Source organism: Salmo salar, chromosome 22, assembly GCF_965601325.2.
Source record: "Salmo salar chromosome 22, fSalSal1, whole genome shotgun sequence".
NCBI lineage: Eukaryota > Metazoa > Chordata > Actinopteri > Salmoniformes > Salmonidae > Salmo > Salmo salar.
In genome coordinates, this window is record NC_138312.1 from 62,785,877 (window position 1) to 62,802,068 (window position 16,192).

General features: G+C 42.2%; 1 protein-coding gene across 1 annotated transcript; it reads left to right on the top strand.

Annotated features, from left to right (window-relative positions):
* Positions 1-6,838: 6,838 nt before the first annotated feature.
* Positions 6,839-15,029, top strand: il10 (interleukin 10). The gene is made up of 5 exons (XM_045705802.2): positions 6,839-7,140; positions 8,862-8,921; positions 10,555-10,716; positions 12,732-12,794; positions 12,920-15,029. The coding sequence occupies exons 1-5, from the start codon at positions 6,967-6,969 to the stop codon at positions 13,013-13,015; spliced, it is 555 nt and encodes a 184-aa protein (XP_045561758.2). The 5' UTR covers positions 6,839-6,966; the 3' UTR covers positions 13,016-15,029.
* Positions 15,030-16,192: the final 1,163 nt, after the last annotated feature.

Sequence of the window (16,192 nt, forward strand, 5' to 3'; positions counted from 1 at the left end):
GTCAGCTCAGGGATTTGAATCAGCTTACCTTCCATGTACTGGGCCCAATGCTCTTAACGACTAGGACACACACAACACACACAATCAGATCCGTTATCATTTCTCTAATATATAAGAATCCTCTGACTCAGTATCTCCGTGATAACTTCAGATATAGTGTAACAGTTTCTACTGAGACACCTGCTGAACGACTGAAACACCTGGTCATGAATAAAACACCTGGTAATGAATAAAACACCTGCTGAAAGACTGAAACACCTGGTCATGAATAAAACACCTGCTGAAAGACTGAATCACCTGGTAATGAATAAAACACCTGGTCATGAATAAAACACCTGGTAATGAATAAAACACCTGCTGAAAGACTGAAACACCTGGTAATGAATAAAACACCTGCTGAAAGACTGAAACACCTGCTGAAAGACTGAAACACCTGGTCATGAATAAATCACCTGGTAATGAATAAAACACCTGCTGAAAGACTGAAACACCTGCTGAAAGACTGAAACACCTGGTGAAGAATAAAATACCTGGTAATGAATAAAACACATGGTAATGAATAACACACCTGCTAAACGACTGAAACACCTGGTAATGAATAAAACACCTGGTAATGAATAAAACACCTGCTGAAAGAATGAAACACCTGGTCATGAATAAAACACCTGCTGAAAGACTGAAACACCTGGTCATGAATAAAACACCTGGTAATGAATAAAACACCTGCTGAAAGACTGAAACACCTGGTGAAGAATAAAACACCTGGTAATGAATAAAATACCTGGTAATGAATATAACACCTGCTGAAAGACTGAATCACCTGGTAATGAATAAAACACCTGCTGAAAGACTGAAACACCTGGTCATGAATAAAACACCTGGTAATGAATAAAACATCTGGTAATGAATAAAACACCTGCTGAAAGACTGAAACACCTGGTAATGAATAAAACACCTGGTAATGAATAAAACACCTGTTGAAAGACTGAAACACCTGCTGAAAGACCAGCCAAGTCAGCCATGACACAAGTCAGTAGGTTTCAGTTTTGCTAGTTGTGTTTCTGTTGTTTCTCTCCAAAGGCACCATGTAAATGTGTTTCATAGATACCTACTACCTCTTCAGTTATTGGAAGGCTGATGGATGCCACATTGGCAAAGTTGTCATCGTTCTCCTCAATGACCTGCTTTAGTTTGGACAGCTGTATGTCATTCCTGGCCCTCACCATTTCCACCACGGCCCACTCCTGCTGGTCGGTAAGCACACGGCCACCACCGCCACCACCACCACCACCACTACCACCACCACCACTGCCACCGCCGCCGCCGCCACCACTACCACTGCCACCGCCACCGCCACCGCCACCACTGCCGCCGCCACGGCCACCGCCACCACCACGGCCACCACCACCACCACCACCACCACCACCACCACCACCACGGCCACCACCACGACCACCACAGCCACCACCACTACGGCCACCACCACCACCACCACCACCACGGCCACCACCACCACCACCACCACCACCACAACCACCACAGCCACCACCACGACCACCACGACCACCACCACAACCACCACAGCCACCACCACGACCACCACGACCACCACCACGACCACCACCACTACCACCACCACCACCACCACCACCACGGCCACCACCACCACCACCACCACCACCACCACGGCCACCACCACCACCACCACCACCACTACTACCACCACCACGACCACCACAGCCACCACCACCACCACCACGACCACCACAGCCACCACGACCACCACTACTACCACCACCACCACCACCACGGCCACCACCACCACCACCACCACCACCACCACCACAGCCACCACCACCACCACCACCACGACCACCACAGCCACCACCACCACCGTCACCACCACGGGGTCGGCTGTCAATTCTGTGTGGCTCAGTTGGTAGAACATGGTACTTTCAACGCAAAGGTTGCGGGTTCGCTTCCAATGGGGGACCAGTATGGAGAAAAATATGATGGATAAGAGTGTCTTTTAATTCATTTCAAATGTTGAATAGAGGAACATGTTTTGTGTGTTTAAGCCTTGAGACAATTGAGACATGGATTGTGTACGTGTGTCATTCAGAAGGTGAACGGACAAGACAATAGATTTAACAGACAGAGGGAGGCAGTCAACACAGGGGCCCCTCAGGGGTGCGTGCTCAGTCCCCTCCTGTACTCCCTGTTCAGTCGTGACTGCACAGCCAGGCACGACTCCAACACCATCATTAAGTTTGCAGACGACACAACAGTGGTAGGCCTGATCACCGACAACGATGAGACAGCCTGTAGGGAGGAGGTCAGAGGGAGATGATTGTGGACTACAGGAAAAGGAGGACCGAACACGCCCCCATTCTCATCGACGGGGCTGTAGTGGAGCAGGTTGAGAGCTTCAAGTTCATTGGTGTCCACAACACCAACAAACTAACATGGTCCAAGCACACCATGACAGTTGTGAAATGGACATGACAAAACCTATTCCCCCTCAGGAGACTGAAAAGATTTGGCATGGGTCCTCAGATCCTCAAAAAGTTTTACAGCTGCACCATCGAGAGCATCCTGACTGGTTGCATCACTGCCTGGTATGGCAACTGCTCGGCCTCCGACCACAAGGCACTACAGAGGGTAGTGTGTACGGCCCAGTACATCACTGGGGCAAAGCTTCCTGCCATCCAGGACCTCTATACCAGGCGGTGTCAGAGGAAGGCCCTAAAAATTGTCAAAGACTCCAGCCACCCTAGTCATAGACTGTTCTCTCTGCTACCGCACGGCAAGCGGTACCGGAGCGCCAAGTCTAGGTCCAAGAGGCTTCTAAACAGCTTCTACCCCCAAGCCATAAGACTCCTGAACATCTAATCAAATGGCTACCCAGACTATTTGCATTGTCCCCCCCCCTCCCCCCTTTATGCTGCTGCTACTCTCTGTATATTATCTATGCAGTCACTTTAACTCTACCTACATGTACATATTACCTCAACTAACCGGTGCCCCTGCACATTGACTCTGTACCGGTACCCCCCTGTATATAGCCTCGCTATTGTTATTTTACTTCTGCTCTTTAATTATTTAAACATTTTTACTTATCTATTTTTGACTTAACACTTATTTTTCTTAAAATTGCATTGTTGGTTAAAGGCTTGTAAAGTAAAGCATTTCACTGTAAGGTCTATTACACCTGTTGTATTCGGTGCATGTGACAAATACAATTAGATTTGATTTGATGTTGGAGGCCATGTTTGTGCCTCAGTGAACAGGTCTTATGATAGAGAATGTGTTACAAGCTCAGGTATACAGACATACTCAGGCTTGCTCAGCATTTATCACTCGACTCTTTATTGCACACTGTGTGCGTGCGTGTGTGTGTGTGTGTGTGGTTTAACATAAGCATTTTACGTCATTAGCTTGTTGATCAGAAATGCTTAATCATAACGGTGTCATGTGTTCTTCTCACCTACAACTCTGACCTATAGATAATCCAGCAATAGCCGTCATCACTTACCACTGAACATTATAAGAACAAGATCGGCTCTGACAGATGGAGAGAAGATAAGATGGAGAGAAGATAAGATGGAGAGAAGATAAGATGGAGAGAAGAACAAGAGAAGACATCACTTTGTCTCTCTCTCTCTCTCTCTCTCTCTCTCTCTCTTTCTCTCTCTCTCTTTTCAATGGGCTTTATTGGCATTGGACACATATGTTAACATTGCCAAAGCAAGTGAAATAGATAAGAAATAAAAGTGAATTAAACAATAAACATTGCACTTACAAAAGTTCCAATAGGAATAAAGACATTTCAAATGCCATATTATGACGATATACAGTGCAGTGTGCACTTTGCCTGTCTTCTCTTGAGAATCAGGTCTGCCAACAACAGCCTTTCTCAATAGCAAGTCTATCCTCATTGAGTCTCTCTCATCTTTCTGACTCCCCCTCTCTCTCTGTCTCTCTGGGTCTGTCTCTGGGTCTGTCTCTCTGTCTGTCTGTCTGTCTGTCTGTCTGTCTGTCTCTCTGTCTCTCTCTCTGGGTCTGTCTCTGGGTCTGTCTCTCTGTCTGTCTGTCTGTCTCTCTCTCTCTCTCTCTCAGCTGTGTAGTGCAAGGGCAAAAAGTAAAATACATTTCGGTTATTTCAAATATTTGATGCTTCTCCCCACTGTGTCACTCACTGTCTAATCCAACCTTGTCGCAATCCAGCAAATAATCTAAACATCCCAATATTTGTAAACAAAAAAAGACATTTGAGGACTTTAATCAGAAACACTGTAGAAAATGTCTGAATATGTTTATTAGTTATTAAACTGTAGTGAACGTGAGATAATTTATCAGAAACATATAATATTACACACAGAGAGCTCAACAAACCTAGACAGCAGCGTTTAAATCAGTGGTAGGCCACTAGATTCACTGCAAATTGACCACAAGCAAGCCCCCCCCCCCAAAAAAAGAGATTGTATTTTGAAAATAACAATAATTTCATACCTAGATTACATTGAGACACAATCACATACAGCTTCTCTTTTTATTTGTGGGAATACTTTTGGGAACAGAACTTTTTTTTTGGCCGAATTCTTGGGGATTTTACAGTCTTTTTCAAACAAAAAAACCCCAAAAATCTTTAATTATTATTATTTGAAATCACTTATTTTTAATCAGTCTGTTGCCGACCCTGCATTAAATAACGTAATGTTAGAATGATCCCCAGGGGGATAAATAAAGCCGTTTGAATGAATTGAATTGATGCAGGTGTAGACCTTACAGTGAAATGCTTTACTTACAGGCTCTAACCAATAATGCGAGAAAAAAAAAAGGTATGTGTGTGTGTGTGTGTGTGTGTGTAGGTAAGTAAAGAAATAAAACAACAGTAAAAAGACATTTGAAAATAACAGTAGCAAGGCTATATACAGACACCGGTTAGTCAGGCTGATTGAGGTAGTATGTACATGTAGATATGGTGAAAGTGACTATGCATATATGATGAACAGAGAGTAGCAGTAGCGTAAAAAGAGGGGTTGATGGGTGGTGGTTGGTGGGACACAATGCAGATAGCCCGGTTAGCCAATGTGCGGGAGCACTGGTTGGTCGGCCCAATTGAGGTAGTATGTACATGAATGTATGGTTAAAGTGACTATGCATATATGATAAACAGAGAGTAGCAGCAGCGTAAAAAGAGGGGTTGGGAGGCACACAATGCAAATAGTCTGGGTAACCATTTGGTTACCTGTTCAGGAGTCTTATGGCTTGGGGGGTAAAAACTGTTGAGAAGCCTTTTTGTCCTAGACTTGGCACTCCGGTACCGCTTGCCATGCGGTAGTAGAGAGAACAGTCTATGACTGGGGTGGCTGGGGTCTTTGACAATTTTCAGGGGCTTCCTCTGACACCACCTGGTGTAGAGATCCTGGATGGCAGGCAGCTTAGCCCCAGTGATGTACTGGGCCGTATGCACTACCCTCTGTAGTGCCTTGCGGTCAGAGGCCGAGCAATTGCCGTACCAGACAGTGATGCAACCAGTCAGGATGCTCTCGATGTTACAGCTGTAGAACCTTTTGAGGATCTCAGGACCCATGCCAAATCTTTTTAGTTTCCTGTGTGGGAATAGGCTTTGTCGTGCCCTCTTCACGACTGTCTTGGTGTGTTTGGACCATTCTAGTTTGTTGTTGATGTGGACACCAAGGAACTTGAAGCTCTCAACCTGCTCCACTACAGTCCCGTCGATGTGAATGGGGGCGCGCTCGGTCCTCCTTTTCCTGTAGTCCACAATAATCTCCTTAGTGCTAGTCATATGAAGACATAACAATTAAAATATATTGAGTGGACAAAACATTAGGAATTTCCTAATATTGTGTCACCCCCTTTTGCCCTCAGAACAGCCTCAATTCGTCGGGGACATGGACTCTACAAAGTGTCGAAAGTGTTCCTCAAGGATGCTGGCCCATGTTGACCCCAATGCTTCCCACAGTTGTGTCCAGTTGGCTGGATGTCCTTTGGGTGGTGGAACATTCTTGATACACACGGAAAAACTGTTGAGCGTGGAAAAACCCAGCAACATTGCAGTTCTTGACACAAACCGGTGCGACTGGTACCTACTACCATACCCCGTTCAAAGGCACTTAAATATTTTGTCTTTCCCGTTCACCCTCTGAATGGCACACAATCCATGTATCAATTTTCTTTAAAAATCCTTATTTAATCATACCTCCTCCCCCTTCATCTACACTGATTAAAGTGGATTTTACAAGGTGACATCAATAAGGGATCATAGCTTTTCACCTGGATTCACCTGGGTCAGTCTTTGTCACAGAAAGAGCAGGTGTTCATAATGTTTTGTCCACTCAGTGTAGCTGCATCCTTGACATTATTAACCCTAAGAAACCAGAACGCTGCCGTGACGGACAGAAACACTTACAAAGCAAATTTAACAGAAGATGCAAGTTTTTTTGAATTTTTTTTTGTTAATGATTCATGTATAAATATCTATTCCATCTCTCTATTTCTGTCCAAGGTTCTTAAAGAACATGAGTGAATATGAAATGAGAAGGAAGGGAGGGAGGAGTGAGTTGTCTCTCATTACACACACAGAACTTTCCCTAACGCAATAAACATGTAAATGACTGAATATGTTGCATCATAAAACATCAAGTGTGAGATGTTTTAACCCTAGTGCTGCCAGGAACTCCCTCCCTCTAACCCCCATCACCAGATCACATGACCGACTGTGTTCGCATCACAGGAGGAAACAGTTTGAGGCGTTTCTCAGGGTATAAATGATGAGGGGTTTTAGGCCAGAGTTACACATACTCTCCTGTCTACTCTTCAAGAGGACAACCACGACCCGGCGCACTCCACTTACCAGGAGACAGACACCAGAACCAGAAGTAGAGTGTAGTACCCAGTTGACTGTGGTAACAATAGACTGCAGCACCAGTAGACTCCAGGATGCCTTCCTACTCCTCTCTCCTCCTATCCGTGCTGCTGGTTGCAGCGCTGCAGTGTGAGCATGCCCAGTGCAGACGTGCACCGTGCTCCGACCGTTGCTGCTCCTTTATAGAGGGCTTCCCCGTCAGACTGAAGGAACTCCGCACATCCTTCTCCACCATCAGAGATTACTATGTAAGTTCTCTCTCTCTCTCTGTACACTATACTACATATGTAAGTACTACATATATACTATACTACTACGTAAGTCAAGGGCATAACTTTGTGTTGGATATTGGGGAGGGGGGGGGGGGGGGGGTCAGGGTCACTTGGTTCCAGTGTGAATTCTCTTTAGGGGGGTCCGGGGCCATGCCCCCCGTGAGAAATATATATATATATACATACACACAAATAGCTATGAAATGGTTATATCTGGTGAATTTAAGGGAAAATACATCCCCCCCCCCCAAAAAAAAAAAAAAATTCTGATAATTTTGTCAATATCACAACTGAAACACTTTAATATTTTTCTTATTATTTTAAACTGTGTTCTTACTCTTAACAGTTCAGAAAGTCACCAACAAGCTCAAACAAAAGACTTCAGAAACACATAGCAACAAATCATTGTCATTCACAATTTAAAAAAACTCCACCTCCTTAAAATAAAACTATAAAACTAGGCCCTGCCAGGAATTATTTTTTTCGTTTTCCAAAAAGGGACACCTCAGTCAATATTATTCCTAGAGATTTTTAATTTATACATGCCGAAAGTTATTGTTAAAAAGGTTTTAAAAAAAAAAAACATACATATTCAATAACAGTCAATAACCGGTTGCAACTTTATACAAAGATGGGTCTTTGTGTGTATATATGGTAGAGAGGGCTCAGATTTTTAGTCTCAATTCACTTAAATGCACCAAATACCTATTGAGGCATATTGTTTTTCTATCTCTGGGAAGCGGGTTTTGTCCTGGTGGATATGACAGACAGCAACATGGTTCAAACTGCTTTGTATCAATTGTTGAGCGCAGCCATGCCTTCAATCTCCACGACAACCAAATTAAATCAGAACGCAGCCAACGACGTTTGTTACAGTCAGGCTACAGTCGAGCCAAGATGATGTAAATTGCGGTAAATTGCTTTACCAGACTGCCTTGTAACTCTGATGACCTGTTGATCCTCGCCCTGTGCCTCAACATGGGCAGTGGTCTCTCTCCCTCTCTCTCTCTCTCTACTGACTGTCTCTGACCCCTGCCATGACAACCAAATGAAAATCAGAATGCAGGCAGCATCTGTTTTGTTATAGCACTTGGTAATCGATGGGACGATTGATACCGGAGCTCCCGATAACTAGTTTCAAAGTAACATTACCGCTTGATCAATGATCGTCCGGAGCTTCGTTTGATCACGTGGTTTACAAAATCCCATTGATTTTCGCTGTGTGTTCGAGCGCTAACTTTGATTCCAAGTTCCTTTCGAAACGCCGACCTCTAAACGTCACCTGAACAGTAGCTCAACGGGTAGAGAGAAGATCTCGGGGACCAGAACACTCGCTGACGACAGCTAATTGGGTCAAATCCCAGCAAGACATATTACATTGTTGTTCAAACTATTTGTTTAGTAAAAGTAGACGCTTCTGTCCTAAATAATGACTTCAGTTTCAGTTTTTGACAGCAAAAAAAAAAAAAAAAAGAGAGGAAAAAAAATAAGGAATTGATAGTAAGGCAACTAACCACGACGCCAGAGAGACTTGATGCATATTGTGGAAGAAACATAGATATATTAGCCTTCAGTAAGCATTTCACTGTACCGTTTACACTCACTATATCCTGTGCACGTGATGAACAAACTTTGATTTGAGACAAAACAAGCGTCAGGGAACAGAGTCTAAAAACTGGGCTGTTTGTTGTCTACAGGAGGCTAATGACGAGCTGGAGACTTCCCTGTTGGACGAAGGCATTCTACACCACTTGAAGGTGAGTTCACATTATTCTGTCTATTCTAACAGCAGGATAGAGTTTTCTATACTAGTTATAGTGATGGCTATACTGGTTATACTGATGGCTATGCTAGTTATACTGGTTATACTGATGGCTATACTGGTTCTACTAGTTATACTGATGGCTATACTGGTTCTACTGGTTATACTGATGGCTATGCTAGTTATACTGGTTATACTGATGGCTATACTAGTTATACTGGTTATACTGATGGCTATACTAGTTCTACTGATGGTTATACTAGTTATACTGATGGTTATACTGATGGTTATACTAGTTATACTGATGGTTATACTAGTTATACTGATGGTTATACTGATGGCTATACTAGTTCTACTGGTTATACTGATGGCTATACTAGTTATACTGATGGTTATACTGATGGCTATACTAGTTCTACTGGTTTTACTGATGGCTATACTGGTTCTACTGGTTATACTGATGGCTATACTAGTTCTACTAGTTATACTGATGGCTATACTGGTTCTACTGGTTATACTGATGGCTATGCTAGTTATACTGGTTATACTGATGGCTATACTAGTTCTACTGGTTATACTGATGGCTATACTAGTTCTACTGGTTATACTGATGGCTATGCTAGTTCTACTGGTTATACTGATGGCTATACTAGTTCTACTGGTTATACTGATGGCTATACTAGTTCTACTGGTTATACTGATGGCTATACTAGTTATACTGGTTATACTGATGGTTATACTGGTTATACTAGTTATACTGGTTATATTGATGGTTATACTAGTTATACTGGTTATACTGGTTATACTGATGGCTATACTAGTTCTACTGGTTATACTAGTTATACTGGTTATACTGATGGCTATGCTAGTTCTACTGGTTATACTGATGGCTATACTAGTTCTACTGGTTATACTGATGGCTATACTAGTTATACTGATGGTTATACTGATGGTTATACTAGTTATACTGATGGTTATACTAGTTATACTGATGGTTATACTGATGGCTATACTAGTTCTACTGGTTATACTGATGGTTATACTAGTTCTACTGGTTATACTGATGGCTATGCTAGTTCTACTGGTTATACTGATGGCTATGCTAGTTCTACTGGTTATACTGATGGCTATACTAGTTCTACTGGTTATACTGATGGCTATACTAGTTCTACTGGTTATACTGATGGCTATACTAGTTCTACTGGTTATACTGATGGCTATACTAGTTATACTGGTTATATTGATGGCTATACTAGTTATACTGGTTATACTGATGGCTATACTAGTTATACTGGTTATATTGATGGTTATACTAGTTATACTGATGGCTATGCTAGTTCTACTGGTTATATTGATGGCTATACTAGTTATACTGGTTATATTGATGGCTATACTAGTTATACTGGTTATATTGATGGTTATACTAGTTCTACTGTAGTATTTCCATGCCAATTTGTGTTGATTTTATTAACAGAGATGTAATTTTTGAAATCAACTTCCAATGTACTCCAAGAGTTGCTGGATAGTTTCCTCAGTATAAATGTCCTTCTCTTCAGTTAGTGTTAGTTAGTTAGTTACTCTTCCTCTCCCTGTCGGTGTGATATTAATGAGGTTTGTTTCCTCTTCAGAGCCCGGTGGGGTGTCACGCTATGGACAGCATCCTGAAGTTCTACCTCGACACGGTGTTGCCCACCGCCATGAACAACAGAACGCAGAACAACCACTTTAAATCTCCCATCGACTCCATCGGAAACATCTTCCACGAGCTGAAGAAAGAGATCGTCCTATGCGTAAGTAGACTGGACCGATACGTAGACTGGACCGATATGTAGACTGGACCGATATGTAGACTGGACCGATACGTAGACTGGACCGATATGTAGACTGGACCGATATGTAGACTGGACCGATACGTAGACTGGACCGATATGTAGACTGGACCGATATGTAGACTGGACCGATACGTAGCCTGGACCGATAAGTAGACTGGACCGATATGTAGACTGGACCGATATGTAGACTGGACCGATACGTAGACTGGACCGATATGTAGACTGGACCGATATGTAGACTGGACCGATACGTAGCCTGGACCGATAAGTAGACTGGACCGATATGTAGACTGGACCGATACGTAGCCTGGACCGATATGTAGACTGGACCGATATGTAGACTGGACCGATATGTAGACTGGACCGATATATAGACTGGCCATACATTCTCTGCTGTTAGGGGGTTCTATGCTTATCTAATCAAGATATGTGTTGTATTTTTCATGCATTTTTTTTTTTTTATACATTTTAAAATGTATCTTCCACTAACAAAAAATGACAATGCAATGCATTTTAAATCCCACTTTGTAACGCAACAAAATGTGAATACTTTCTGAAGGCACTGTATATAATCTGGTCCTATATAATCTGGTCCTATATAGTCCTATATAATCTGGTCCTATATAGTCTGGTCCTATATAGTCCTATATAATCTGGTGCTATATAGTCCTATATAATCTGGTCCTATATAATCTGGTCCTATATAGTCCTATATTGTCTGGTCCTATATAATCTGGTCCTATATAATCTGGTCCTATATAATCTGGTCCTATATAGCCTGGTCCTATATAATCTGGTCCTATATAGCCTGGTCCTATATAGCCTGGTCCTATATAATCTGGTCCTATATAGCCTGGTCCTATATAATCTGGTCCTATATAATCTGGTCCTATATAATCTGGTCCTATATAAGCTGGTCCTATATAGCCTGGTCCTATATCCTGTGAAAGCGTTCTGAGTGTATGATGTGAAAGTGTCATGATGTGGTTTGGTTAAGGTCACAGGGATATTGTTGAGATGATATTTCCATGGTTGTGTTTCATGTCATTAAAGCTCTGTCAGGTTGTATGACATAGTAGTAATATACAAGCCTCGTCAGAAACATCCGATTTAGGAGCCAGCTGGCGGTCTAAACCCCAAAACACACAACACGGCTACTTCCTAACGTACACAGCATCCAACAAACCTACTGTTCCCACGCTACAGACAGACAGACAGACAGACAGACAGACAGACAGACAGAGAGAGAGAGACAGACAGACAGACAGACAGACAGACAGACAGACAGACAGACAGACAGACAGACAGACAGACAGACAGACAGACAGACAGACAGACAGACAGACAGACAGACAGACAGACAGACAGACAGACAGACAGACAGACAGTGAGAGAACGAGAGAGAGAGAAAGAGACAGACAGACAGACAGACAGACAGACAGACAGACAGACAGACAGACAGACAGACAGACAGACAGTGAGAGAGAGAACGAGAGAATGTGTGTTTTGTGTTCCCAGTATACTTTTGCAGCAGCCAGCACTCTGCATCCAATACTGCTGCGTGGTGCAACAGTCTACTACTATAACAATCCTAATCTCTCTCTCTCTCTCTCTCTCTCTCTCTCTCTCTCTCTCTCTCTCTCTCTCTCTCTCTCTCTCTCTCTCTCTCTCTCTCTCTCTCTCCCTCCCTCTCCCTCTCTCTCTCTCTCTCTCTCTCTCCCTCTCCCCCCCTCTCCCCTCTCTCTCTCTCTCCCCCCCCTCTCCCCTCTCTCTCTCTCTCTCTCTCTCTCTCACTCTCTCCTCTCTCTCTCTCCTCTCTCTCTCTCTCTCTCCTCTCTCTCTCTCTCTCTCTCTCTCTCTCTCTCTCCCCCCCTCTCCCCTCTCTCTCTCTCTCTCCCCCCCTCTCCCCTCTCTCTCTCTCTCTCTCTCTCTCTCTCCCCTCTCTCTCTCTCTCTCTCTCTCTCGCTCTACAGAGGAACTACTTCTCCTGTAAGAAACCGTTTGACATCAACGAGTTCATCTCCTCGTATAAGAAGGTAAGTCTCCTTCAGCCTCTCAGGGAGTGAGTTGAATGAGTGTGTGTGTGTGTGTGTGCGCACATATGGCGCGTGTGTGTGTGTGTGGTTCCTCTAACCTGAGTGTCTGTTTCCTGTGTGTCTAGATGCAGGATAAGGGCCTGTATAAGGCAATGGGAGAGCTGGACCTGCTCTTCAACTACATCGAGGAGTACCTGGTCTCTAAGAGGCGCAAACACTGACCCATGACCCTGAGCCTGGACCAATCAGAATTTGCCAGAGTTCTGTGACTAACCCTAACCTCTAATAACCTCCAAAGCCCAAATATCTGGGACTGTGTCATTGTGGAAGACCGTGAGACTAAAGTTTATGGGTCCTGAGGACCTGCTCTCTACGTTACTAGTCTAGTCTCTGGTCCTACTCTTTAGTTCTGAAAGAACACCTTCAAGAATTACTTCTGAGGACTTCATCATTACAATATAATATGTGGCATTTAACTTTTATCCAAAGTGACTGAGAGTACTGCTTTTCATACATTTTTGTTTGTATGGGTGGTAGTCCCAGTGGGAAGCAAACCCCTGTTTCTGACCTTGGCTGAGCTTGCAAGCGTCACGCTCTAAGGCACACAGGACCTTTTCTTTAAAAAGTCCCTGAACCACATTTAGTCTCAGGTTAATCAAAACGTTTATTACTGAGTCATATTGACTGAAACATTCTGCTGTAAAGTATTGCATCAAATGTGTAGCATTTTTTTAAATTTTTTTTTTAGGATTGACTTTCTGCACCTTCCTTCCTTCCTTCCTTCCTTCCTTCCCTATGGTATCGTCACAACGTTAAACTAGCCACCATGTGGAATAAGGAATCATGTGTTATTATAAATGTGTAAAAACCAGTGAGAATGGAAATCTAGGCTATACATTTACCAGTGTGACAGAGAATGTACCTTTAACATGTTTTAATATGTGATCATTGACTGCTTTTAAAAAATATATATTTTAATTTTTTTACCTTTATTTAACTAGTCAAGTCAGTTAAGAACAAATTCTTATTTTCAATGACAGCCTAGGAACAGTGGGTTAACTGCCTTGTTCAGGGTGCAGAACGACAGATTTTGTACCTTATCAGCTCGGGGATTCGAACTTGCAACCTTTCGGTTACTAGTCCAACGCTCTTACAGTATATTTACTACCAATATCAGTATTGATTTAAATTAAAACCGTCCGTGAATATAAGTGGAACGCATCAAAATGTTTATTAGTGTGGCTTGTGAAAAAGTGTGGCTATACGAATTATTTCTGACATTATTATTTCAGACAACTTTTTAAAAACTATTTATACTTTTTAAAACTATTAAAAACTTGTATTGAACTTATTAAACTTCATCCACTTTCATGGGATTTCCTCGAAATTCTAAAGCTTCCGTGGTTGAAAACTCCCAACATTCTATTCACAATAAACAATGTAACTTTTAACAGAAATCAGCTACTTCGACCATTTTCCAACAACATTGACAATAACTTAGAGGGTTTCCAAGAGAAAAGCCCAGAATGTGCAAAGCTGTCATCAAGGCAAAGGATGGCTACTTTGAAGAATCTCAAATGTAAAATGTATTTGTATTTTTTTAAACACTTTTTTGGTTACTACATGATTCCATATGTGTTATTTCATAGTGTTGATGTCTTCACTATTATTCTACAATGTAGAAAATAGTAAAAATAAAGAAAAACCCTGGAATGAGTAGGTGTTCTAAAACATTTGTGAGGTAGAGTGTATTTTCATTTAACCTTCATTTAGCCAGGTTAGTCTAGTTGAGATAAAAATCAACTTTTCCATATCTCTTTTTCAAGAGATTTTAACAAACGGGTGTTTTAGCTACAATGTTTTTTGTATTTATTTATGATTTTATTTTTATTTTTTTACTTTCTCTGCTCTGCAGTTTTAAAATAAAATGTTCTACTTTGGAACGTTTTTAGTTTTTTACCTCAGTTCTTCTTTTAAACTTTAAAATGTAAAGCCTTTTTAAGTGTTCCACATTCTGTTGTAATGCCTCAGCGACGACACAAATAAAAACCTTCTGAATCTGATCTCATCATGTGCTGCTTCTTCTTCTTCTGAAATAGCAGAACAGCAAATTTGAATGAGATGTCTTTGGGTGTTGGATTCCAAAGAGGCATACAGTACAAACTCACCACCCGCCAACCCCTCTTTTTACGCTACTGCTACTCTCTGTTCATCATATATGCATAGTCACTTTCACCATATCTACATGTACATACTACCTCAATCAGCCTGACTAACCGGTGTCTGTATGTAGCCTCGCTACTTTTATAGCCTGTCTTTTTACTGTTGTTTTATTTCTTTACTTACCTATTGTTCACCTAATACCTTTTTTGCACTATTGGTTAAGCATTTCACTGTTAAGGTCTACTACACCTGTTGTATTCAGCATTTCACTGTGAGGTCTACTACACCTGTTCTATTCAGCATTTCACAGTAAGGTCTACTACACCTGTTGTATTCAGCATTTCACTGTGAAGTCTACTACACCTGTTGTATTCAGCATTTCACAGTAAGGTCTACTACACCTGTTGTATTCAGCATTTCACTGTGAAGTCTACTACACCTGTTGTATTCAGCATTTCACTGTGAGGTCTACTACACCTGTTGTATTCAGCATTTCACTGTGAGGTCTACTACACCTGTTGTATTCAGCATTTCACTGTGAGGTCTACTACACCTGTTGTATTCGGCGCACGTGACAAATACACTTTTGATTTGAACTCTGAAACACATATGATTCTTTGACCTCTGCTAAATAACATTAAAATGTAAAGACCGTTTCGGTGAGTACAGATTATTTTTCTACATTAGATACCATGTTTCTAACACTAACTGACTCGAGGCTTGACACCATGCACTAAACCATAACAGCAGACGTTAAGCTACTGGTGTCCACACTCTTAACCGCAAACATGACCCACATAGAAGACTTACCAGCAGGCAGCCCTGCACCAGAGCACTTACCAGCAGGCAGCACACCTTTACTGGAACGAAAACCCTTCTGGCCTCACCTTGTTTGAATATACAAAATGAGACAATTTGAAAGGAAAAACGTGTTGAAACGAAACCTTAGTCTGCATATTTCGTCTGACTGAGACGATTCTCTATCTGTGGTTTTTTCATCCGAGGGAGATGCTGATGCATTTCTGCAGAGAGAGAGTGAGAGAGAGAGAGAGAGACGTGTGTGTGTGTGTGTGTGTGTGTGTGTGTGTGTGTGTGTGTGTGTGTGTGTGTGTGTGTGTGTGTGTGTGTGTGTGTGTGTGTGTGTGTGTGTGTGTGTGTGTGTGTGTATTCTTGTAAGCACTGAAACTAGTCAGAGATTTGTTAAGAGGAAATAGACGTGTAACTCTAATCTTTGA

Coding starts and splice junctions, on each gene's coding strand:
- il10 (XM_045705802.2), top strand. CDS start 6,967: ATGCCTTCCTACTCCTCTCTCCTCCTATCCGTGCTGCTGGTTGCAGCG. Junction 7,141..8,861: donor CCACCATCAGAGATTACTAT/GTAAGTTCTCTC, acceptor TGTTGTCTACAG/GAGGCTAATGACGAGCTGGA. Junction 12,795..12,919: donor TCATCTCCTCGTATAAGAAG/GTAAGTCTCCTT, acceptor CTGTGTGTCTAG/ATGCAGGATAAGGGCCTGTA.